Raw genomic sequence first — 23275 nt, forward strand, 5'->3', positions numbered from 1 at the left:
GCAGAGCAAGAAGAAGAGCTGAGGAGGAGGAAGCGGAGGAGGAGGTTCACCTCTCTGATAGGCTGAATGGGAAGCCTGACAGGCTCGGAGATCCTGTCAGGCTCCAGACTTTCTGCCTTGGGACTCTTAGAGTCGGTGGGGGTTTCGCTTACAGAGGGCTGGGGGGTTTGGGAGGGAGAAATCTGTCTGGTACTGGTCTCGTCAGTCTTCTCAGGCACTGTCCTGTCTGAGGGGGTAATCTGGGGGACTCTGGGGGGCTCAGAGGCCAGAGAAACGACAGCGTCGATGACCTGAGCCCGTGGGGTCGGCAAGAAGGCCGGGGGCAGAGTCAAAGCCTGGGGAGTGTGGCTGGGCTCTGAGGAGGGGGCTGTCCTGTCAGCAGGGTGCTGCTGCTTGGATTCATGCTGCAGGGACAGCAGGTACACCTGCTCCAGCTGCAGCCGCTTATGCAGTCTCTCGGCTTTGCGCTGCTCGTCCAGCTCCCGCCACTTGAACTCCTGTTGCAGAGGTTGATCCATAAGTGGGAGGGGGCAAAAGAGACAAACATAGCCCAACAAGTCATGTGACCCAAAAAAAGAAAAAAAACGTAATCGTTCCAGTTTGGCTGTAAGAACAGAAAAAGAGCCTTTAGTACCAGAACAAAACACAACCCAGCCCAGAAAATGTTTGCTGGTGGAGTTGAGGCGTCAAACATGTCTTCATCAATACTTTTTTGATAGGAGTCTTCATCAAAACCCACTGGTCATGTTTTACAAAAAAAAAAACACAAGACAATCCAACAGGATTTAAAATGACACAAATAGTAAATTCAGAACAATGAGCAAATCAGGAATTTATGCACATTTCTCCTCATGTGGAAAGTTCTGAGATGATGAAAACAGAGGCGCTCTAGACTGTAATGTGTGAGGGCGAATGAAGCATATTCAAAAGGGGAAGTGACAAGTTTCGGGGAGTGATCATTGACTATTTCTTCTATTTTTTGGGCACAAAACATTAGGCAGCATGTACTGAGCAGGGGCCTGCATATCAATGTTTTGCTAAACCTACTTACTTATTAGATACATATCGTACTTTAGGCATCAGTATAGGCATCAATTTTCAGAACATGTTTTTTTTTTTAAACCTCTGGTGCTTTAGTCACATTTAAAGGGTTGTAATACTTAACTAAACAGCCAGATGTCCCTGTTGCTACTAATCTGTGGTTTTTAGGTGCACATGTATCTCCTGAGGGCACAGTAGCAGCCCAGGGGTACTTAGATGATTAAATACTCTTATAAAATGAATTTAGGAGTTTAGTTAATTTTAAATTTTCAACAAATTCATAGGCTTTTCCGTATTTCAGATGGTCTTCACCTAAAAGTCAAGAGCTTTCGGTAAATATTAGATGGCTCAATCCTATATCTCGTCATTATTTTTCTTGTTTACCACAATAAAACGGCTTTGTTTGTTCCAAAAATCAGTTTAAAAAGGTTTTAGAGTTTGGCATTGCATAGGAGGGGAACATATTCTGCATCCTTCAAAAAAACATTGAAACCAGAGGTGTAAAAGCCTGGAAGAATTGAGTGTTTTAGGCTTATCCCTAATTTTCTTTCTCTAAAATGTTCTCCTCTTTTCTTTTTTTTTTAAACTATTAATCAGATTTTCACATTGATTATTCTTTATCAACAGTTTCTTTCAACGTCTTAGACAAAAGACAAACAACATTCTGAGTTAGGTGTTTGTTTTGATGGTATATTGTGTGTAAAGCGTGCTGATGTGCAGGAGGAGCGTGTGGAGGACTGACCAGCAGCATGGCCTGCTCTCGCAGCAGCTGCTCCTGCAGCTTCTCCAGGTGTCGCTGCTCCTCCTCCAGCTGCCGTCTAATGTACTCCTGTCCAACCAACGGAGCAGCAGAAAGGAAGGACTTTTAAGCTCTTCACCTTTGTCATTACGGCAGTGACAGATCTGTTTAAATGCAACCCACCTGCTCCCGATCGTTCCTTCTCTTTTCGTCTTCGGCGCGTCTGCGCTCCTCTTCCTCTTTTCGCCTGCGGTCCATCTCCTCCATTCGTCTTTTCTCCTCCTGCTCGCGCCGCCGCTGCTCGCGCTCCTGCTGCCTCCTCATTTCCCGTTCGCATCGTTGTTGCTGTCAGAGCAAAAACTCAGCCTGAACTTTTCTCAAGAGGCGCAGAAGTTTCCTGGATCATTGCTGTGTTACCTCCTCCAGCCGCCGCCTCTGCTCCTTCTGCTGCTCGATGCGCTTCTGCCTCTCTGCCAGGAGCTGCCGCTTGTACTCCTCTTGCTCCCGCATCTGCTGCTCCTGGAGGAGCTGCTGGTGACGCATGGCCTCGGAGCGCTCCTTGTTCTCCTGCTGCAGGCGGATGAAGTCGCGTCGCAGGGTGGACTCGGTTGCGTTGATGATGGAGCTGGAGGATCAGAGAGAATCTTCAAACGACCTTCTCACTTGAGCTGGAGCAGCATGCCGGCTCCTCATACCATACCTCGGTTCTCCTTCCTGCTCTGGAGGATCCTCCTCCTCATCCTCACTGCCACTGTACTCGTACTCCGTCTCATCTGTGCGTGGATTCACACCCGTCTGTCATCAACGCATTTCCCGCTAAAACACAAGCGCTGCTGCGTCGGACGCACCTTTCTCGCCCCTCTTCTTCTTGGTCCGGTCGATGTGGTCCTTGAGCTGGATGCGCACCTGCCTCTCGTTGGGCTGGTCTCGGATGAACGGGTGCTTCAGCAGCTGGTCTGTGGGGGGCCGCTGCATGTAATTCTTCACCAGACAGCTCTCGATGAAGCTGAAAAACTTCTTGGACCTGCGCTCCCGTGAAGACGACACAGAAGTTACACAACAGGACAGGGCAAAGACTTGGAGAGGACACAAATCAGATTTATTTCTTCCTCGTGGCGAAATGAGGATTAAATTCGGCCTTGCTTTCATCACAAATTCACCAAAAAAACTTAAAACTAGAGCAGTGGAGTGTGAAATCCTCTCTTCTATTCCACAAAAAGACTGAAAAGTTAAAAGAAAAAAAGCAAACCATTTATTGTTCTGCTCAGAAATTATGTTTAGCACTGATCTGAAAACAAGAGCTCATTCATTTAGACCCTGGAGCTCATAAAAGAAAGGCTGTAGTCTGTTGGAGCCGGGGCAGACGGACTCTGCCAAAGCAGGTGCACCACAGATGTCCAGCCGGGCCTGAAAGCTTCAAGGAGCTTTCAGGAGACTTTTTGATTTCAGCTTGGAATCAAGTCAGAGGTACAAACCCAGCAGTAAAAAACAAATGTATTTTAGCCTGGCTCAATTTGTTAAGTTAAAATAACATGTTTCTTAACCCTCGTGCTATCCTATGGGGTCAAGATGACCAGTGATGTGTTATTCTTACAATGACACAGGGGTGAATACAGGTGGAGAGGATTTCATGTAATCCATGGACACCAGTGAAGATCATAAGTCATTGAAGAAAAAAGGTTCAGAGCACTGTCTAGTGGGTCTAGATGACCCCACTCCCAATGTTAAAGTGCCTAGGATAGCACAAGGGTTAAAAGGCAGCCTGACCCTCACCATTTCTTGGATTTGAGCCTCGGTGGGGGGTTTCGTGGAATGAGGAAGAGCGCACGCATGGGGTGCATGTCACAAAGGGCTGCGAAGGAGAGACGCAAAGTCACGTCAGTTCAGATAAACAGACACGCAGCAGGGTGAGAGTTTCAGGAATGTAGACTCACGCGGCGCTCCTTCGGCCATTTCGATGGCTGTGATGCCGCAAGACCACAGATCGCTCTGCAACGCAGGACGAGAGTCTCTCAAACACAGCCCGTGGAAAAGAAGCTGCCAAAGTTTGAAGAGAATCTTACTCTGTAATCATAGGTTGCATCCGGGTTCTCATCACAAGCGATGACCTCAGGCGCCATCCAATATGGAGTCCCGATGAAGGTGTTTCTCCGCCCCACTGTGCGATCCAGCTGGGCGCTCACGCCGAAGTCCACTGGAGACGTCAAGAGACAGACCAGCGTTACATCTCCCATCTTCACACTTTTATTGTGTAACAGCCTCGTTTCCTCTCGTCTGAAGCTACCTACACGCGGGGCACGTGTGGCGTGTTCAAGAACGTGCTGACAGCGGATTTTGGGTGGTTACACTGGACTGTCGCTACCCGAAACTAGCGCACGTGCCTGCAGATGAAAGACACTTGGTACGCAATGTGAAAGTGGACGCAGATCTCACAAATCTTTCTCCAGGCTTTTTCTTTCTCCGTTCCGTTATATGAAAGGATTGATGTTGTATAATCTTCTTCCCCCACGTTACATTTTTTAAACTGTTTGAACTTCCATGTATTGACGCCATCCATAAGCCAAGAGTCCCTGATTGGTCAGAGTTCAGCTTTCAGCGCACATTCAATAGCGTTTTGTACGTGGAGCCTGAAAACTGACTTAAAAGTTTGCGAGGCAATGCGCGAACATGAAAACTTTGAATGCGAAAGCCAGAAACGCACATATGCGCGCGTTTACATCTACTTTTCATTGGTAGCAGTAACTCGAACGAGCGTTTCCTAGCTTGGTGTGAACGTAGCATCATAATTGATGAGTATGTTTTCCAGCAGTGGTAAGATTGACACAACAGAGTCTTCACAACAGCTACTCTGGTGTTAAAACAGACTCGGGTACAGTATGGATCGCCTAGTGTGAATGGGCCCTAAAGATAACATAGCACCACTCACCCAGTTTAACTTCAGCGTTCTCTGTCAGCAGAACGTTCTGGCCTTTAATGTCACGGTGGATCACGTGGTGGGCGTGTAGGTGAGCAAGGCCCTGAAGAAAGCACGCCCAAAAAAAGGAGGGATGAGGCAAAAAAATGTAAATTGAAATAAATAAAAATATCATCGGCATAAAAAGTAATCCTAAAATGAACCATCAGTGGCATTTTACTGTTTATGCAATTCCAGTCAACAGATGGGGATCAGTTTGCACATCTTAGCATACTTGTGATACAAATAAATGAGAGAAACGTACATCTTCGTACATCTTCTTGTGAAACCGCAAATGAACAAGTCAGAGCAATATCAGAAAGCAATCAACGCGTCTGTTTCATCTGTCTTCGCCGTGTTTTTGTGGTCAACTCCAATAAAGCCAATTAGGGAAAACAGGAGAAGAGGAACTCACTCTGAGGATCTCTCTGGAGATGTAAGCGATCCAGTCTTCCTTCAGCTGGTTTCCCTTCGTGTTCTTCACCAGATCTGTGATCGAACCGGCACCACAGAACTCCATTACCAGCTGCCGAACAGACAGAAGCAGAGTTTATCGTATTTGACTAAAACAATAAATCAAAATAAAATAAAGATACATTTAAAGGCTCACTCATTAAAAAAAAAAAAAAAGTTTCTCTTTGCTTGTCCCTAACAGCAGAGAGGATCCAACTTACCCACAGCTGGTCATCGTGACCCGGGGGGCTCTTCTTGATAAAAGCTCCATAATAGGTGGCTATGTTTCTGTGGTGGGAATATTTCTTCAGCATATTGATCTCCAGTTTGATTTCCTCCTCCTCATCCTACACAGAAACAACGATAAGAGCACAAACAACAGTCAGGGGAATCCTTTTAATGCAGAGTGAAAGCATTAGCGGCTCTGTTGATGGCTAAAGAAAACGTTGATGGAATTCTGTTTCTGGAGGATCCTGACATCCAGTTTAACGCAGTTTAAACATCTGATAATTCTGTACTGTTATTTGACAGAACATTTTTCAAAGTATTTTTTTGTGGTTTTTAATGTTGCCAGCGCATTCACTTCAATGTTAATTTGTCCAAAGTTATTACTAAAACAATAGGCTACAAACTTTTTCTAAATCCTTTTGGGGTCAATATGGTCACATTTTAACATTTATGATAATTTACTGGAAATGTTTTTTTTTAAATTTCATTTTCTTTTATGTTTTAGATTAAAATTGAATGCAATTACAGGCAAAGCCACTTAAATTACTTATCCAACACCATCAGTTTTGCTTTTCTCTGAATTTGAAAAATATAGTTTGTGACATTAATTTCAGTCAAAGCTGAAAATCTATACGAGCTAAATACAAATGAATGACTTTGTCTCTTTGCAGTGTATATTATTCATTTGAGGTGGGAAGCATTGAGATGTCCTCCAAAGAAAAGGATTTCCTTCCACCTCAACCAAATGGAATCAATTCAGCCGCCGTTTTTTCACGATACGGACGCCACCATGTTGGAGCCAGACGTTGTCAGTAAGCAGGTGGTCGGTCTGAGTTTCTATGGTAACCCCTCTCACCAATCAGGAGTGAGCTTGTTGGAAGTCCACACATCTACTCCTTAAAAGCAGGCTACATGAAATCCGTCAATTAGTTAGGCTCCACCTACTTTTATTGTCGAACGTGATTGGTCAGTTTATAACTTGAATAACTTCTGAAAAAATATGATTTAGGGATTTTGGCTTTTTAAAGCCAGCAGATACTTCCTGTTTGAAACGCCAGGGGAGAGGGGTCACTCAGTCCAGTCCTCTTATATAGTCAATAGTCGGAAGATAACCTCACCACGCCTGTTGGAACTGAAGAGGTGGCTCCAGAATAAAATCAAACTGGATGAGGTCAAATCTTCAGCTTCAACATCTGTGTTTCAAACTGTTAGCTTCCTGTTTGCCCTTTTTTGGTAAGGCTTGGTGATGTCATATGTGGCTTTAAATTGGCCCAATAAAAACCGGTGAGTAACATCACCATACTCTTCGTCTATCTTCATCATCCCCATTGTTTGCAGTGACTCAAAGTAAATGAATTCATTTCGAGGTTTGAATAAATACAGTGATGTCAAAGAGTCGCATGAGGTTAAAGAAAAACCAGAAATGATTCATCACAGGAAGAATGTGACGGAAGGAGAAGATAGCAAGACGTCCTGCAGGAGTTGGACCTTCAGCGCACATCATGCCCACCAACAAGCCTTCACTTAAAGGTCAGAACTTGCTGCAGCGCCTGCACCGAACAGCTTCTTGACACTGATTAAGCGCGACACACTAATTGAACACATGCAAAGATCTGCCTGCGAGTGCTTTGCTTTATGGCTGCATGACCTCTCTTCCAGAAAGTGGAGGGGGGTGGAGAGCAAACATGGAGCTGGGTTGCTTCAACACCATTACAGCCACAACTATTCACAACCAAACTGTAACCTGGGCATCTTTTCATCGGCTGTCCTGGCTGGCAAAATCACAAAACGGGGAAATTGGGCTTCATTTGATGGATGCGTGACCAGCATGGATTAGATAAAGCAAAATGGCTGCACACGCACGCTGCTAACCAAAGACTTGTTGACGTAAGCCTTTCTTTTGTCGATGCACAGATACCCAACACTCACTTCACGACCCCCCCCCACACACACACAGTTTGTGCAGTGCTGAACGACCACACTCCTAACCGTGAAAGCCTCGCCGCAGCAGGTCACATGATGCAGGAAAGACAGACAATGATGTGGTGGTGGTGGGTTTAGAGACAGAGAGAGAGGCTTTGCAAGTACAGACCAAAGCCAGAAGATTTTACCAAACGTGAACAGCAAGCCGAACATTTTTGTTTATAGGAAGGATGTCGACCCGAATTATAAACACAAAGTATTTAAATCAAATATAAAAGTTTCACTTGTTTCTAAAGTCCCACTGATTATATTATAAGTTGCTTTAAAAATGTTCCCAGCGGTCTTTTCGTTCTGAGGATGCCGTTTTTAGCCAAAATCAAACAACCTGTTTTTTTTTCTAGGACATAGTTTCTGCAGAGCGGCAACCATTCATCAGACGTTCACCTCTGGGTTGTGGGTGGCACTGAGCAAGCCCGCCCCCATTTCCAGTCATCCATCTGTGTACGTGCTCTCCTTCAGCTGACAGTCCCTCACAACCCCAACCCAACATTAGCGGTGCAACAATAATGGTGAGCAGTATCAGAGCTATCCAGCTGTGCAGTTTTAAGCCGGATGCCAGCTCGGACCAGGAAAACGAGGATGTCAATTAGGCCTGCACAATACACCGCAAATTTATCGTTAACGCAATGTCCAGCTCTGCAATATGCATAAAACCAAAAGACGGCGAGAATCGCAATAAATGGTAAACCTTAAATGTGTTAGAACAATATTATGGCAGCTGGAAGTATTTAATGAATCAAATAAATCATTTTATGCATTTGACCAATCGGATGGAGGCCTTTGATGTTAGATGTTTGTCACGTATGTTGACGAGGGTCAGTTGGAGAATAATTTTTAAACTGTTGCATTGAAATTGGAATGGTAATGTTGGTTATTTTACAATTTTGTTTATATACCGCAAATTAGATCGTTATTGCAATATTAATCTCTATTATCGCAAATTGCGAGTTTTCCTCATATCGTGCAGCCCTAATGTCAATGCAAGAGGAAGCATCAGAATGGGGTAGAGCAGGGAGACCTTGCCCCGCCCATTTCAGTTTCCCTGTCACAACTGAGAGATAAATCAAGACGCATTTTTTCGTCTGCTGCTGATTCAATTGATTGAATAAAGAAATACTAAAAAACTCAAAGTTCTACTTTTCAATTCTGTTATACAAGTCCTCCAATATATATATATATTTTTTACAGAAACATGTTGAAAACAACCAAAGCACGATTTTTCATTGAAGTGGGTCTTTAAACTTGCTAAATGTTCTCAAAAATCTTTTTTAAGATGAAAAGCATTCGTGTTTTCTTCTTCTTTTATCATCTTCACAGCAGTAAATGCAGCAAACAGCAGAACCGAAAACATCAACATCTGTAAAACGTCTTATCTGAATTCTGTTTATTGCCTTTGAGCCAAACTAACTTGGCAATCGCTAGATAAGACCTTCCACTAAAACGGCTTCATGCCAGAAGTCAGGAAAACAATTTGTTGATTAAAATGTGTGGAGGGAAAAAAAAAGCTCACATAAGAGGGAAAAGCCTTAAGGGAGTGGCTCAGAAATTCACAGGAAAATAAAGGAACCACATGTTTGAATTTGTTGACATTTTTTGACCCCATTCAACATTATAACCTAAAATCTCTTCATTTTTCGTCAAAATGGGCCACCTTCCGTGTATTCCTACTGCTGGGATTTCTTTGTAAAAGAAACATCAGTTTGAACTTGTCCTCGAGCCACTCCTGTAGTTTTAATCAAACAGAGCGGAGGGCACGACTAATCTTTCAGCGGATAACTGATCGGCCTCTGATTCATGGTGACGAAAGCTCCTGTGGGGAGCGGCAACTGCCAGGCTTGCAGCACTTAAAAACCAGACGCTTTTGTCAGATCCTCAAAGATCATGACATCATGCTTTACAGTAAAAGTGTTGCAATGCTGGTAAACTTTATAGAAACCAAGCGAAACCTCAATTGCTTTAAACAGGGAATGTGGAAACCTCTAGCGGGTCTTCCTTGTGTGTTGGACGCTGCTGACCTGCACTGAACTTTTGAGTTTCTGTGCATTTGAATTTGTCTTTGTTTATCAGCAAACAGGGCGGTGAAAAGGTGAAGACCTGCGACTTGTCAAACGGAGCGCTTCGTCTCAAAACAAGCCCCCCTGCTGCTGCCTGGGGTGTTTATAGACACACAGGAGAAAATATTGCTGTGACACATGAGCAGAAGAACTATACACTTTCATTTCTGTTTAGTTTTTAAATACAGAACATGCACATGCACTCAGTAACAACAGTTGTTTGTTTTTGTTGGTTGGTTTTAGCCCCATTTAACCCTTAAACACCAGAACTGTCACAGACTACAGATAAGTAACACGTGTTCTTTGAATTATTGTAAAGCTGCATTCGCTCCGGACGCGTCAACTCGCATTTGATCGACCAATTTGAATAAAAAGTCGATGTTTACGGCCGTAAACCCGCATTTCGGGCGTCCGCGTTCAAAACCCTTACGTCCGCCCGTTGCTATGCAGGTTTAGGTCCGTTCCCGGGCTCTATGTACAAAACGGAAATTAACTGAACGCATTCGGAAAGTACTAACAGCTTTTCGAGTGCTTGAACTTCAAACTGTTTGCCCAATCAGGGACTGGGATTTGATAGTGATGGGTGGATGGCGCCCTTGTCAAAACACGGTACTGCCAACCGTTGTAAACACCATCATGAAGGACGGTTGATATTTGCGGCCTCCTGTGACTGAGGGGGGCGGACAGGTGCTAGTGAACAGTAGAAAAGCAGAAGAAGAAGCAGCCCCTTCCAGCTGTAAACACCACGGGCTGAATGTGCGTTCATGAAACCACATATAGAACGTTCTTAAACGCACAACACATGCCCACTGTGAATGTAGCATAGCTCTTCAACGGTTTACAAAATTACTTTAATTTCAAAATAGTCCGACGCAAATGGCAGAAAGTTTTCTTTTGCTGGTTCATGCTAATTACATAAAGGTTTTATGACTGTAAAGTATCACATATCAGCCTGAGGTTGCTTCTTTGCGCTTAAGATACCAACGGAATCGCGTAAACAGTCGAAGGACAACGGTCATTAAGAACGTAAACACTGGAAGGGTTTAAGTTAGTTCTTCTGCTCAATATCGTCATCATTTTAACCCTTTAACACCGGAGCTTTAGCATCACTGTTTCCATATTTTGAACTTCTGCGTTTGCACAATGCCTGGAAAAAAAGCGCCTTTGTGAAATTATGCAATCCTTTACGTTCGTAGCGGGTTATGTAACGCTTTGCGTTCATAACGTGTTGCACAACCCTACAAAGCAGATATGAAAAACATTGGAATCAGCAGACTCACGTTGATCGCATAAACGTCAAAGAACGTGTCAATTTGTTGTCGCTGGCGACATCTCAAGTGTTAAAGGGTTAACCACATATGATGTCAACAAAACATAGAATTGGGGGAAAAGCCGGAACAAGCTAGTTTGGCATTAGCTGAACCAACGCCGGACAATCCAAAGACTTGACCAGGGCTGGCCAACCCTGGTCCGCAAGAGCCACATCTCTGCCTGCTTCCCAGTTCTGCCTGCTGCTGATTAGCGGACATCCCGATTAACTGACCACACCTGATTTAGATAGTCAGTATCAAGCAGTCCAGGGAGAGCTGGAGAACTGGGAGGGTTTTGGCTCGTGAGGACCAGGATTGTCCATACATGTCTGCGATTTCCATCTCTTGTTTAAAATTTACAAGCTCCTTTAGTGTAGTTTTAATGAATTTTAAAGGTATTTTTAGAAAAAACAACTTATAAATATGTTTACTTCTCTTATAAAGTTTTGTTTGGGGCACTGAGTCACTGATTTGCACCAGAGTTCACTTGCAAGTGAACAGAATTCATCGCAGGGTTCAGGAGGTTTAGACAGGAGATAACACTAACCAGTATAAAGCCTGCATATACTTGTAGCCCCATTACAGAGGGCCAAAAACAGGCTTTGACTAAAACCTTCAGATGCTTTCAGTGTTGAGACATTTTTATAAATAGGAGCCTTACTTCTGTGACATCCATAACTTTGATGGCAGCCAGTTGTCCAGTCTTGACATGTCGCCCCTGAAAAGAAAAAGCACAAAAATTTCATGGTTAGTTTGTGGAGATTTTAAAAACATGTAACGCCAAAACATACATTTGTACTGTTTTTTTTGAATGATCAAAAAAGTACATAATAACTGAAAAATGGTACTTTTAAGTACCATTAATGGACCCATGTCAAGTTAAAACACATGAAAACTCCTAAATTGTTTTTATTTAACTGCTTCCGTCAATCGGTTCCTAAAAAAAGGAACATCGATCCCGTCAAAGAGCAGCGTCTGGCGTTAGATGAGGATTACTTATGAGTTTCTGAATTCCAACATTCCCAGACTCCCCTGCTCTCCTATCACAGTGCTGCCACTCCTTGCATAAACAAAAGACAGAAATAGAGGCCTCTCCTCCCCCCCTTCTCTTCTGAGAGAGTAGATAACACATGGGAGATTTTCGGGGGGCTGGATAACCCGGGCATTCCCCGTCCTTTCTGTGTCAACATGACATCAACGCTGTATCTGAGCCGTCCTCAGACCTGTGGGATTGGGGGCGGGGACAGACCTGCTACATCAGCATTGTCATTTCAATCGGTGCATTCCGGAGTCGAATGAAACAGTATGGATTTTGACGGTCAACCATGTGCTGGCTTAGGGGGGCCCCTCGGCTCACCGGACGACACTTCACAACCGCTTTCATCCTCATGACTTTGATCACAAGCGCTTAAAAAAAGGGTCTGAAAGGAAACTTGAAATGCTCCATTTCTCCCGGTGTGACTGACTGGTGTCGCACCGTGAGTGTGAATGGTTTAGTATCTCTGTGGCCCTTTGATAGACCGGAGACCTGTCTGGGGTGAGCCCGGCATTTGCCCAAACAGGAGATGGGATAGACTCCAGCAACCTCATGACCCAAATTGGGACTAAAAAGGGGTTTGATGGATGGATGGATGGATGGATGGATGGATGGATGGATGGATGGATGGATGGATGGATGATTCAACTAATGCAACTCAATAACTTCTGGATAGACGCTTGTTTGAAGAAGAATGGATACTGGTGCAGTTTATTGACTTAAGCCTATTTTGTATACATTAAAATGTAAAAAAAACAAATACCCGTACTTAAAAGTCCCATTTAAGATCTAGTTTGGCTAAATTGTAACATTCATGACACATGCACAAGAATGTATTTTCATCCACACTATCTTTTTTCTTTTATCTCGCCACAAATATCTCAGTAGTTGCAGCAATTATTACACTTTTACAATTCAGTCGCCATTTGGCGATGATGTGTACGCTGCCATGTTGGAGCCAGCCCCCGTCAGTAAGCAATGATTGGTCCAAGTCGCTCTGAGTCATCGTTTCTATGGCAACCACTCTGGCTCTCTGAGCCAGAGCAGTTGCCATAGAAAAGTCCACAAATCAATCAGTTGATGGCGGGCTACCTAAAATCTGTCTATCAAACGTTTCAAATGTTGGACGTGGCGGTCAGCTGGCACCACCTACTTTTATTGAGGCATCTTATTGGTCAGTTTACAACTTGAATAACTTGCATTACAGGAAATATATCATGAATAAAAAATTAAGAATAGTAAGAACGTGTCAGAAAAAAGGTACCAGAGCAAAAATGTTTATGACTTCGTAATGACTGTTTATTTCTCTATAGAAATCTGTGGGATTTTGGATTTTTGGAGCCAGCGGGTACTTCCTGTTTGGGAAACCAGAAGGGAGGGGTTACTCAGTCCAGTTCTCATGTACAGTCAATGGTACCAATCAGCTAATTAGCACTTCTGAGGTCTGGTTAATGGAGATCGTGCCGTTTTTCTGGTTTATTATTTGAATACACAAAAATACGTGAAAGTAACTACAAAAGCTACGGACAAAAACTACAATCAAAGGTAGTTGAGATCACTGTGAATTTTAACTTTAGGCACAAAAGATGGGTCAGCGGGGATGGCACCCCTTTCTTTGGGAAAAGTTTAAATCTAAAAATGCACTCTGGAACTCAGGTGTGTATCAGTCTGCAAAGAAAAAGAGTCACAGACCATAATATCATTTTACACACGCTATCTATGACAAGCAAAGCGAGCGTGTCCAGACTAGGTAGGATGAAATAAGTCTGCTAACAAATGAGCCAAACATGTAAACTAGTCAGGTTATTTCATCATCATTAAGAATAGGAGGGTGTGTTTTTACAGCATCCTTCATCATGTTAGCTAGTAACTTAATACAAGAATGGAAAAGCTGAAATGAGCTAAAACGCAACAAAGGAAACCCGAGCGTCTGCTGCAGCAGCAACGTCTGAAGGTGCAGCAGAAAAGGTGGAAATGTGTTCCTGTTTGACATCAGACCCTGAAATATTTACGGGTGCTGGCAACTCCACTTTTTCCCAGAGTCTCCACATGCGGTTGAAGCCTCGGGCTTATCTCACAGAGAAGAAGAAAATAAAGCTGATGTTGAGTAACGAGACATGACGGCAGAGCCTGGTTTGTATTAAAGATGGAATATGTTAGATTACAATTATCGTGCTTAAGAACACGAGAAAACCTACATCGTTTTGGGTTTTTTGAAAACGCTAATCAAGCGGATGTTTGATTTCCCGCTAGAATATTGTCAAATATTCTAACAGGTATCTCGTCAAGACGATTTATGACAGTAATAAAACTGAGTTCTGAGTCAGCAATAATTCAAATAAATTAAGGCATTTCTGTTTCGCAAAGTTTTAGTCTTTACCACAAATCGGAAAATCTGTAATTTGGTTCTGATAATGTATGAGCCTTTCCTGTTGCCATGGAAATTTGCTTCTAAACATTTGTTCCACGTTTTTGTCTCAATAAAGTTACATTTGACAAAGAGATGGTGACATTTCAAAGACAAGTGTACTTTTTCGCAGCTTTTGATCTATTTTCAAAGCAGCTCCAGTGGTCTTTTACTTATGATTATGCTGTTTTTAGCCAAACAAAAAAAAAACTGTATTATAGGGAGCAGTGGTTCTTAAAAAATTTACCCCGCGTTGCTGAGAGCTTTAGGTTTACACCCCCAGCTTCCAACTACAGCTGGAGCAGAGAATTTGTGGCCCACCCAGCGTATTTTCTACGACACAAATACGATCAAACTGCAATTTTTCATCCTTATTTGAACAAAAAAATACTCAGAAATGCAATGTTGCGCTTAATTCTCTTTATACATGTCCTTCATCACGTATTAAAACAACCTTTAAAAAAAAGAATTCCATCGGAGTTCTCTCTATCTGACATCTCACTTTGACTTTACTTAAACTTTTGAAATAAAGTTTTAACATGTTCCCTACTTAACACTAAAAACCCTGCATATTTCTATCCATGTACTGCAGTCGGTGGCTCCCACACATCAGCAAAGCTCCTCCATGATTTATGGAGCGACTCATAACCATGTTCCCTATTTTCTCCTGTCAGATCTGCAGGAACAAATCCATCTTTAATCAGTGACGTTCTGCACAGCCAAGATCCGGTTCTGTGGGTTTGGAGGGATTAGCTGCGTTTGAGACAAAAAAACAAAAAAACGTGCCTGAATGGCCTTTCAGCGTTCTCGTTGCTGCTTTTGTGACGTTAAAATGATTTAAACTCAATTTGCTGAATCTTTTTCCAACTATGCTACATGAAGTAACCTCCTGGGATTCCCATCGTCTCCTGTGCTCAGAATGAGTTTGATAAAAGCAATGAAAGACCTGAAACAGCTGTTCTGCGTGTTTTTATTATATATCATGATAAGCTGATATTGAAAACCACTCTTGCAGCATTTAAATGAGTCGTCACTGAGAGATGTTGCAGGGCGCTGTCATACCATGGAGCATCAAGGCTCTTCACGCCCTGAATGATTATTTTTTATTATTTTGAAACAAGACTTTCCTTCCTAGCTAAATAACACCGTTGTGATAAGGCACAGCTCTGCTTTGCAAGCTCCAAAACAGCTTGAAATATCAAGTTAACTTCAAAGATCCTACTTCCAGGAGGGCCCAATCCTGACAAACATCTCAACTTAGAAGAAAAAAAAAAAATTTAAGATTTTACCCTAAATGGTCTGTTTGTCGTGTCTCCTATGAGGAGGAAAAGAAAAATGATGCTTTACATCTCGTCTCTCTGTGAAACCAGAACACCAGCAGCTCAGTCCTGAGGAACCCGGTGAAGCCGCCAGCTGGGTGTAGCTTTTGGGGGGGGGGGGGGGGGGGGGGGTGTTATCTAAGGCACTGAGTTATCACTCAGTCCTCCCTGGCTTCCATCACAGCCTCTTAACCACGGCCAGATGTGCTCCTGGACTCTCTCCAGCTCAGCACTAAAGAACTAAATGACTTACTGCCTTAAGACCTGCAGACATTAACTTTAAAAATCAAGCCTAAAAAGAAAAGGCTTTCCACGAGAGCTCCGGCGGCTACCCCGGAGAAATCTCACTCGGCGCCCCAAAGATAAGAGGCAGGCTGGACTGCTCTTAAGCACAGCTGCTGATATGACGGCTTCGCAGAAAAACATGTTTCCTATCGTTTCACAGAGCCCAGCCGCATTGTTACACGATCACTGGACTTATCCAGTCTTACAATGGAGGTGTATTAAAAGATTTTACAGATTAAAGTTGGGAAACAGGACAGATTTGCACCTTGCAGCGAGCACCATTCTTAGTGGGATGGCTGTAAAACCAAAGCGGACAACGTGGGAGTGGTTTTTTTTTCCCACTCAGCAGATTTGCACACAACCTGCACTGTAAACTAGCTGCATTCAATGAAGGCCAACTACTCTCAGAAGACATTTCTCCAGCAGGGTGGGTCAACCCATTTGGGCAGCGGTGCCCAAAGTGGCCTCAAAGTGAGCGGCGTGACTTTTAAGCAATGGCGAACAAGCCGGCTTGGTGTTATTAGTCCACCCAGTGGGATGCTGGAGCAGTTTGCATTTGAGTGTGAAGACATCAGGATAGGAATTAGCACCTCCAAGTTTAAGGCCATGTACCCAGCTGGAAAAAGCTGGAATGACTCACGCCAGCACACAGAGGAGTTGAGGTGTCTCAGAACTGTTTACAAATGAGGAACAGTTGGAGAATGAGATCATCTGACGGACCTTGAGCTACTCACCTGTGGCTAAACAAAGAAGGTCATGAACCCAACCTCAGATATTCAGGACAAACTTGGAGGTCCACTCCCAAAAGGCTTGAAGGGGGTGGGACATCTGGTGAGAGTGTCAACTGTATGTGCATCTCCATCAACCAGGAGGGCGCACTGTGGCAGACGCCAAGCACACTGTAGAAATGTTATTTCCTGGCTAGACTGGGAACGTCTCAATGTAAAGCCTTAGTCACTTGCACTTGTACGGGACGTTGACCCATACAGAGGATGTGGGTTTTTTGGTTGTCTGGGCCGAGAGGGTTGTGGAGGAACAGTCGCATCTTAAGGGGAGAACAGGTGTGTCTTGCAGTTCCCTTTAGGCTTGTACTGCCACCTCAAGGAACATCATGAAAATGTGATGTACGATTGTCGTGTGTGAGGTAGGAGTATTATGAAGTATTCTAAGGCTAAAGTAAGTTGCTTGCACTTATGACATACAGGGTATGCTGTCGTACGGTGTCCTCCAGCTGTACTCTAGTCGTTAGTAAGGTGCGAGTACTGGAAAGAAAAGGCCTGAAGCAAGATGCACTTGATTTGTAACCGCTTTGACATTTCGCACCAAACCTCTACCAACTGTAAGTAAATACACTGTATGGGGTATAGCGACAGTCCAGTGTGAAGACCAGTTGCTGAAAGCGTCTTCAAGATTGCGTGTTTAGCTTGTTCATGAACGCACGTCACATGCCTGGTGTGAATGTGGCATTACAGTCAGGTTTCATGCAAGGCGCACACTTATCACGTTACCAGCATTAACAGGCTCTTTACGCAGTCTGCCGGATTTGGAAATAAACAAAATCTGTACGACACGGCTACGTCTCTCCTACTTCACCCTTACTAGCCGTTGCGTGTTGTATGAGCATTCGCTACGACCTGCCATCTGCAGCATCCCAGTAGAAAAAACTGTGCAGGAACAATTTCACTCGACGGGTTCACTAAGGGGTCTACGATCTTGACTTTCTCTGTGGGCCACCTGCATCAAGTCTGCCCACTTTTTGCCCACAGACAGCCCATATTCCCCCCTTTAGGGCAGTTGGAAGAAAAGGTTAGGTAAAAGGCAAAAGGAGATTGCCTTGGACAGGGAGGTGACAAACTCCTTGCTTAGACCGTTGCCCCGTGAACCAGGATAAGATGTAGCTAATCAATGGTTGGGAGGTGAGTTGAACTTGCTGAACTAGCGGCTAGAGATTCCCTTCCATTTCAGGAGTCATTTCCTTTTCTTTAAACTGAGCAGCATGCTCGGGATAAATCCAGAGGATAGGAATAGCCTGCTGCAAGCAGCAGCACGTGACATGCATGGCCGTGCCTCGGCCCCCTGCCTCTCTGGGCTTTTCTACTTGATGCTGCCGCTGGACGCTGACCCAATTTCTCACAGAGTGCGGCCCAGGAGACGGTGGGATGAAAGCGGCACAGACAGGGACGAGGAGAGCAGGCAGAGCTGCCTCAGCATAATCCCACCAGAATTAGAGTGTGGGAGCTTGAGAAGACGAGCGAGACTTTGAAACCTGAAGATGTGCCGCATCGATCGCAGGGCAGCAGCTGGGACGGATTAAACGGGTACGGTGGCGTTTCCGCTCAACGAAACTTCTCTGCTGAAGATTTTACTTGTTAATTTGCTAAGAAAAGAAGGGATTCTTCGTGGAAGTCAGACAGAGAACATCTATCTGTCTCCTCAAACAAAAGGTTTCCAGAAAAAGAAAAAAAAAGCAGGCACGAGACTGCCTGGTCTACAGGCGCCTTTGTATCCCATCTCGACGCCACTCGAGGCATAATGAGCTCCGGCGGACAGTGTCGTGTACCCCAGCAAACACACAGAAAGTGTTGTTCCGCCAGTCAGGGGACACTGTAAGTCTTGTGGAACCAATCAGAGGGGCCGCTGTGTGTGTGTGTGGGGGGGGGACACATTCACAAAAGGGATGCACACTGTCGCTGAGACGATGCAGTCATTTGTCTAACGTCCAACTCTTCAATGGGACTCAGAGCTCTACACCCCAGGCCCCAAACTCCTGGGACCTCTCCTGCAGAGATCTATCCAGCAGTCATTAATTAGGCAGGCAGGGGGGAACTTACACTGCTGCACGGGTCAGCAATGGCATCTAATCCACTACACTGCAACACAGCACTTGTTATTGATGCACATATTACAGGGAATAGCAGGAATTCCCACAAACCAAATTAGAAAAAATGATATTGCTAATGCAGTCTGACAAAGACTTGCGTCTTTTCGGTGCGTCAGATGAGACTAAAGACATTGTAGAAACCCTGAAGCCAGCTTGACAGGAGCCGATGAGGATTAACCTGAAGTCCTGCAGCATCTCCCACCCCCACCAGTGAGCTGAGTGGAACACCTTCCCCATAAAATGCTGCTTCTTGGAAAAAAGAAAATACTTCTCTTTCATGAGATCTGAACACCTTCCTGCTTTAACCGTTAACTGCCTGTGCCCTGAGGTAAACCGTGGTCCGACCAAAGCACCATAGAACCAAACATTTCCCTGCCTCCAGGGGAGATTTCTTCTCAGCAGCGGTTTGCCTCTCTGGCCTATTGTGCACAGCTTGCTCCCTGAGGACGGTTCTTCTTTTTCTGAGGGCAGGGCCGAGGCTGCTGCTGAGGTTGGGGGGGTACAAAGAAGACAGAGGATAATACCAATAGACTTCCAGCTCAATGTGGAGCAGACAAGCTTGCTCTAAGACATTTTCCTTCAACAGGTCAAGTAAAGACAGTAGAAAACGAGGCGGGAAGCTACAATTCGGTGCAGATTTTGGTTTTGGCGCTTATTCAGTGTCTGACTGATGGACCTGCTGGCATTAAATTGCATATTGGTGGAGCCTCGACACACCCCCGAGGATGCAAAGCAGGCGGGTCAACGGTGGCTCCTGGCACTCCAGTTCTGACTCTGGACAGTCTTTCTACACTCATATGAGATCATCCAAAATATCCTTTTGATTCCTAAAAGCCAAACGTATAAAACCTGCACCAACAGTAGCGCTAAGCTAACAGGCAAAATATTTATAGAGAAAAATCAAGATTAAAAAAGTGTTGTGAATCTTGTGTTCTTCTGTAGCTGGTTTGCTATCATTTTACACATTTATATTAAAACTGCTACAGGAGATTATTCCTACCTCACTCCATTGGACTTTATAACTCATCATCCATTTGCCATCAACTCATTTGATGTCTGTTTTTCAAGAGCTGTTATTCCAACGGATTGTTTTCCTGATTTGTCAATCATTGTTTGCTTGTTTGTTTGTATTGAGCCGGTACGCGGTCGCTGCAACACCCAATTTCTCAAGATGGGATCAATAAAGTATCTTTATCTGATCTAAAAAATCAAAAGATTGAATCTGAATGGGCTCCATTTCTGATAAAGATCAAATATTCTAAACAGTGGATGTCAGGAAATCGGTTCTAAGAAACCACAACAGAGCGATGTAGCAGGGACGACTGTGAAATTCATAAGTGCGTCTGCTGTAAAGACTGAAAACGTTAAGACCGTGTTCGATCAGAGATGGCGCATTCATCACAAACCACTAAGGAGTAAGCCTGCCCCCACTTCCCATCTCTGTTGCAGAGAGCTCTCCAATGACGCGCTCTCCCACTAGCTTGCAGCCTCTCACATCCTCAACCTACATTGGAGGCGTCTAGCCGTGGAGTTAGGGGTTCAGCTGCCAGCTCGGACAAGGAAAATAAAGACTTCCATGGATCTACACGCTTTCTACGTCACAAATACGTTCTTTTCCAAGCTTTTTTCATCTGCACCTGCTTCACAACAATTTGAATAAAGAAACGCTCAGAAATGCAATTTCTTTATATGTCCTCTATCTTCAGAAAAATTCCAAAAGAACATGCTAACAACACCCAAAACACCATTTTTATCTGAGTGGGTCTTTAAGTTGTTGGGAGATGATCATGTGACAGATGTTCAGGTAAAATGTATATCACATCAACGTCAACAAAACCTTCAAAATAAAAGAAAAAGGCACTAACTAAGAAACACGAAGTGTTAGATGGCCAGTTTCTCTTTGGATGCTTGTTTTAGCTTGTTTTTCAGCAATTCCTGTGCAAATTTATTTAAATTGCTGATTCACAAAATTATTCCTCATAGGTCCATGCAAAAAGAAGGAAAATGGAGAAATTTGGGATTCATTTTGGTTGATCAGACTGTAAAAATCAAAAATCGATGTTTAAGTACATGCAGATTATTTTCTGGAGGTAAACACAATGTGTGCTCTTATTTTCCTATAATCTTAAGACTCCATCCTAAGTGTTATCACGCACAAGTGGGCTCCATCCTTTTCCAGCCCCACGTTTCTGCTCGACCCAGCGTTCGGGTGGTTGTGAGAAGTGCTCTGCAGTGGGTCTAGAAAGCGCTGTGCTGTGTTTTCAGAGGTTGACTGTAATCTGGCACCTCTCCAGGGGGAAACTGCTGCCCACTTGGCAGAAAGCACAGCATGAAAACGCCAGCAACACAACGCAACGCAATAATACGTGGATGCACTGCATCCACGTATTATTGAGGGACAGTTTTGACCCCCAACAGAGGCTGAGGGACATCCGCATCAGCGGCTCTATCGCACCTTACAAAGAGCCCCACAGACTGGGCGGGCGAAGCAACGGAAGGCTTCGGGGGGAGCCCCACCCGCCTCCAGTGAGAGTTGAGGCTGATCACTCAGTCAGTTGGTTTTGAAGGCGCTGCAGACAAACGCCTCCTTTCTGTGGAGGCCGCCGGGGTCTAAAGAGACCCGAACGAGTGCAGAGACAGACCCGGCTTTGTATGAGGCTTCCCTCCCAAACGGGACAGCTGCAGCCCTCCGCCCTGGCACTGCCAACAGCTGATCGACAGGAAGCTGCAGCGGCGAGGCTTCTTAAACTCGTGCAAGCTGCAGCAACCTCCTCCCCACCCCCCCACCCCACCCAATGCAGAATTAGCCCTAAAGAGAGAAGGAGGGGGATTATTAAAGCCAAAAAGAAGGAGAAGCTGTAATTCCCAATCCCACGTGCCAGGCTCAGCAGCATCTGGTGGGAAGATAGCGAGCTAGGAAGTTGCAGCGGCGGCTGATTTCAGGTGTGTGTGGGGGATTACATGAGCACACAGATGTTTGCTCTGTGATTTTTGGGGGGGGGGGGGGGGGGGGGGGGTTGAGAGTGGGATTGAATGCAGGTCACTAGAGCACTATAGGCTGTCAGAGTTAAATGCTCAGTTTAGCAATATGGAGTGGGGGGGTGGGGGGCGCTAAGGGGCAAACTAGATTTCTATGCAGCTAAGTGACATGGAGCTCCAGCAGATTAGGACGACATTCGTCGCATTCTTTCTCGCCATTGAAAAGCAGAGGTTTTCCTTTTTGTTGCTCAAAAAACACATCCCGGACAAGCCCCCATTTTTACGGATGAACCCCCAAATCCAGGTCCATGCATGTGTCTGTAGGTTCACGTCCTACACCTCCCAGATGAACGGTGACCAGCCAAAACACCTTCTTCTTCTTCTTCTTCTTCTGTGGTGAAACAGCAGCCCTGATGTGCTCTTAGACCCATGTGTGTGTGTGTGTGTGCACGTGTATGTGTGTGAAAACAGGCCACTGATCCTCCAACCAACCTTGTAGACTTGTCCATAGGTTCCATTTCCAACCACCTCCACCAGCTCGAATATCCCAGCTGGTTCCTGCAAATCCCAAGACAGGAAAAAAATAGAGGCGTTAGGACACACGCGGATACGCTTTTTAAAAAAGGATAAATATCCATGGATTGTGTCCAGCGCGAGCCAGCTGTTGCGCCCTGGTTTCCCCTGTCGTGCCAAACGCATCTCGAACAAAGGAAAACCAGCCGCTGGCGACACCTCGCCGGTGCTCGCGCTCATTTTCAGCCGCTTCTATTAAACAATGAGAACCGCCGAAGACTCGTCCACGTTAGCCGATCTTAAACGACTCCGTGTTTACCGAGAAATACCGTTAAGGACCCACAAAAGAACCGGAGGAAAGAAAAAAAAACATCGGCGGGACTCACCCGCAATGAAGCCAAGTCTATCTCTACCAGACTTTTAGCTGGGGAGTCGTTCGCCATCTTTCGATCAAAAGCCGGGGCTTCGCTCAGACTTTCAGAACAAACGGCTGCTGGGTTCGGCGACGGTTCCGTCCGGTAAAACGCCGAACAGGACGGCCGGGGTTCCGCTCTCCGGGATCCGCTGTTCGGCAGCTAACGGTCGGGTGTCGCTACTCCATGTTGAGGTGGCAGCAGCGGGCTCCCTGTTCGCTGCTCCTCCGCCAATTACGTCAAGCTTAGCCGAGCTTGCTACTTCCGGTCATCGATTTCACAATAAAACAATGAAGATACGTTTTTCAGGATGGCATTGTAAGTTTAAGTATCCCCCTCCCCCGTTCTCTTTATTTAAAAAAATGTCACAATTTTCTAATAATTTAAGTTATTCTTTAATTTCATCTAAAAAATAATAATTTTCATCATATTTTTCGTTTATCATATATTATAGATCATAAACCAAGTACTTTTAAGATGCTCTGAAAAACATCTGGAGCATTTTCTTCTAATCATGGGCACAGATGTGGAACCACCTGGACAGGCTCTTCAGTCTGTTTTAGGGACACATGCACATTTCTTTGATTCTAAAAGGCTATTTGAAGTTCCCATTCCTTAAAACATATTTTCCTTTAAAGTGTAAATACAAACCTGAAGGTATAAGTTCTAATTTGTGAAAGT

General features: G+C 44.6%; 1 protein-coding gene across 7 annotated transcripts in view; it reads right to left on the bottom strand.

Moving 5' to 3' along the window:
- The window catches only part of LOC101174648 (mitogen-activated protein kinase kinase kinase kinase 4), a 34799-nt gene extending 11955 nt beyond the window's left edge, over window positions 1-22844 (bottom strand). For 4 of the 7 annotated variants that reach the window (XM_023965953.1, XM_023965947.1, XM_023965943.1 and 1 more), the window contains exons 1-15: window positions 22568-22843; window positions 22161-22226; window positions 11423-11479; window positions 5408-5533; window positions 5149-5259; window positions 4707-4797; window positions 3844-3974; window positions 3715-3769; window positions 3554-3632; window positions 2629-2804; window positions 2481-2553; window positions 2198-2405; window positions 1964-2125; window positions 1784-1870; window positions 51-497 (exon numbers count right to left, since the gene is read on the bottom strand). In XM_023965953.1, coding sequence (XP_023821721.1) covers window positions 51-497; window positions 1784-1870; window positions 1964-2125; window positions 2198-2405; window positions 2481-2553; window positions 2629-2804; window positions 3554-3632; window positions 3715-3769; window positions 3844-3974; window positions 4707-4797; window positions 5149-5259; window positions 5408-5533; window positions 11423-11479; window positions 22161-22226; window positions 22568-22624 — 1926 coding nt within the window. In that variant the 5' untranslated portion in view covers window positions 22625-22843. Of the gene's footprint in view, window positions 1-50; window positions 498-1783; window positions 1871-1963; window positions 2126-2197; window positions 2406-2480; window positions 2554-2628; window positions 2805-3553; window positions 3633-3714; window positions 3770-3843; window positions 3975-4706; window positions 4798-5148; window positions 5260-5407; window positions 5534-11422; window positions 11480-22160; window positions 22227-22567 lie in introns of all 7 variants that reach the window. The other 3 variants (XM_023965937.1, XM_023965931.1, XM_023965951.1) reach the window with 2 other exon arrangements.
- Between the last annotated feature and the right edge of the window lie 431 nt (window positions 22845-23275).

Source organism: Oryzias latipes, chromosome 2 (assembly GCF_002234675.1).
Source record: "Oryzias latipes chromosome 2, ASM223467v1".
Taxonomy (NCBI): domain Eukaryota; kingdom Metazoa; phylum Chordata; class Actinopteri; order Beloniformes; family Adrianichthyidae; genus Oryzias; species Oryzias latipes.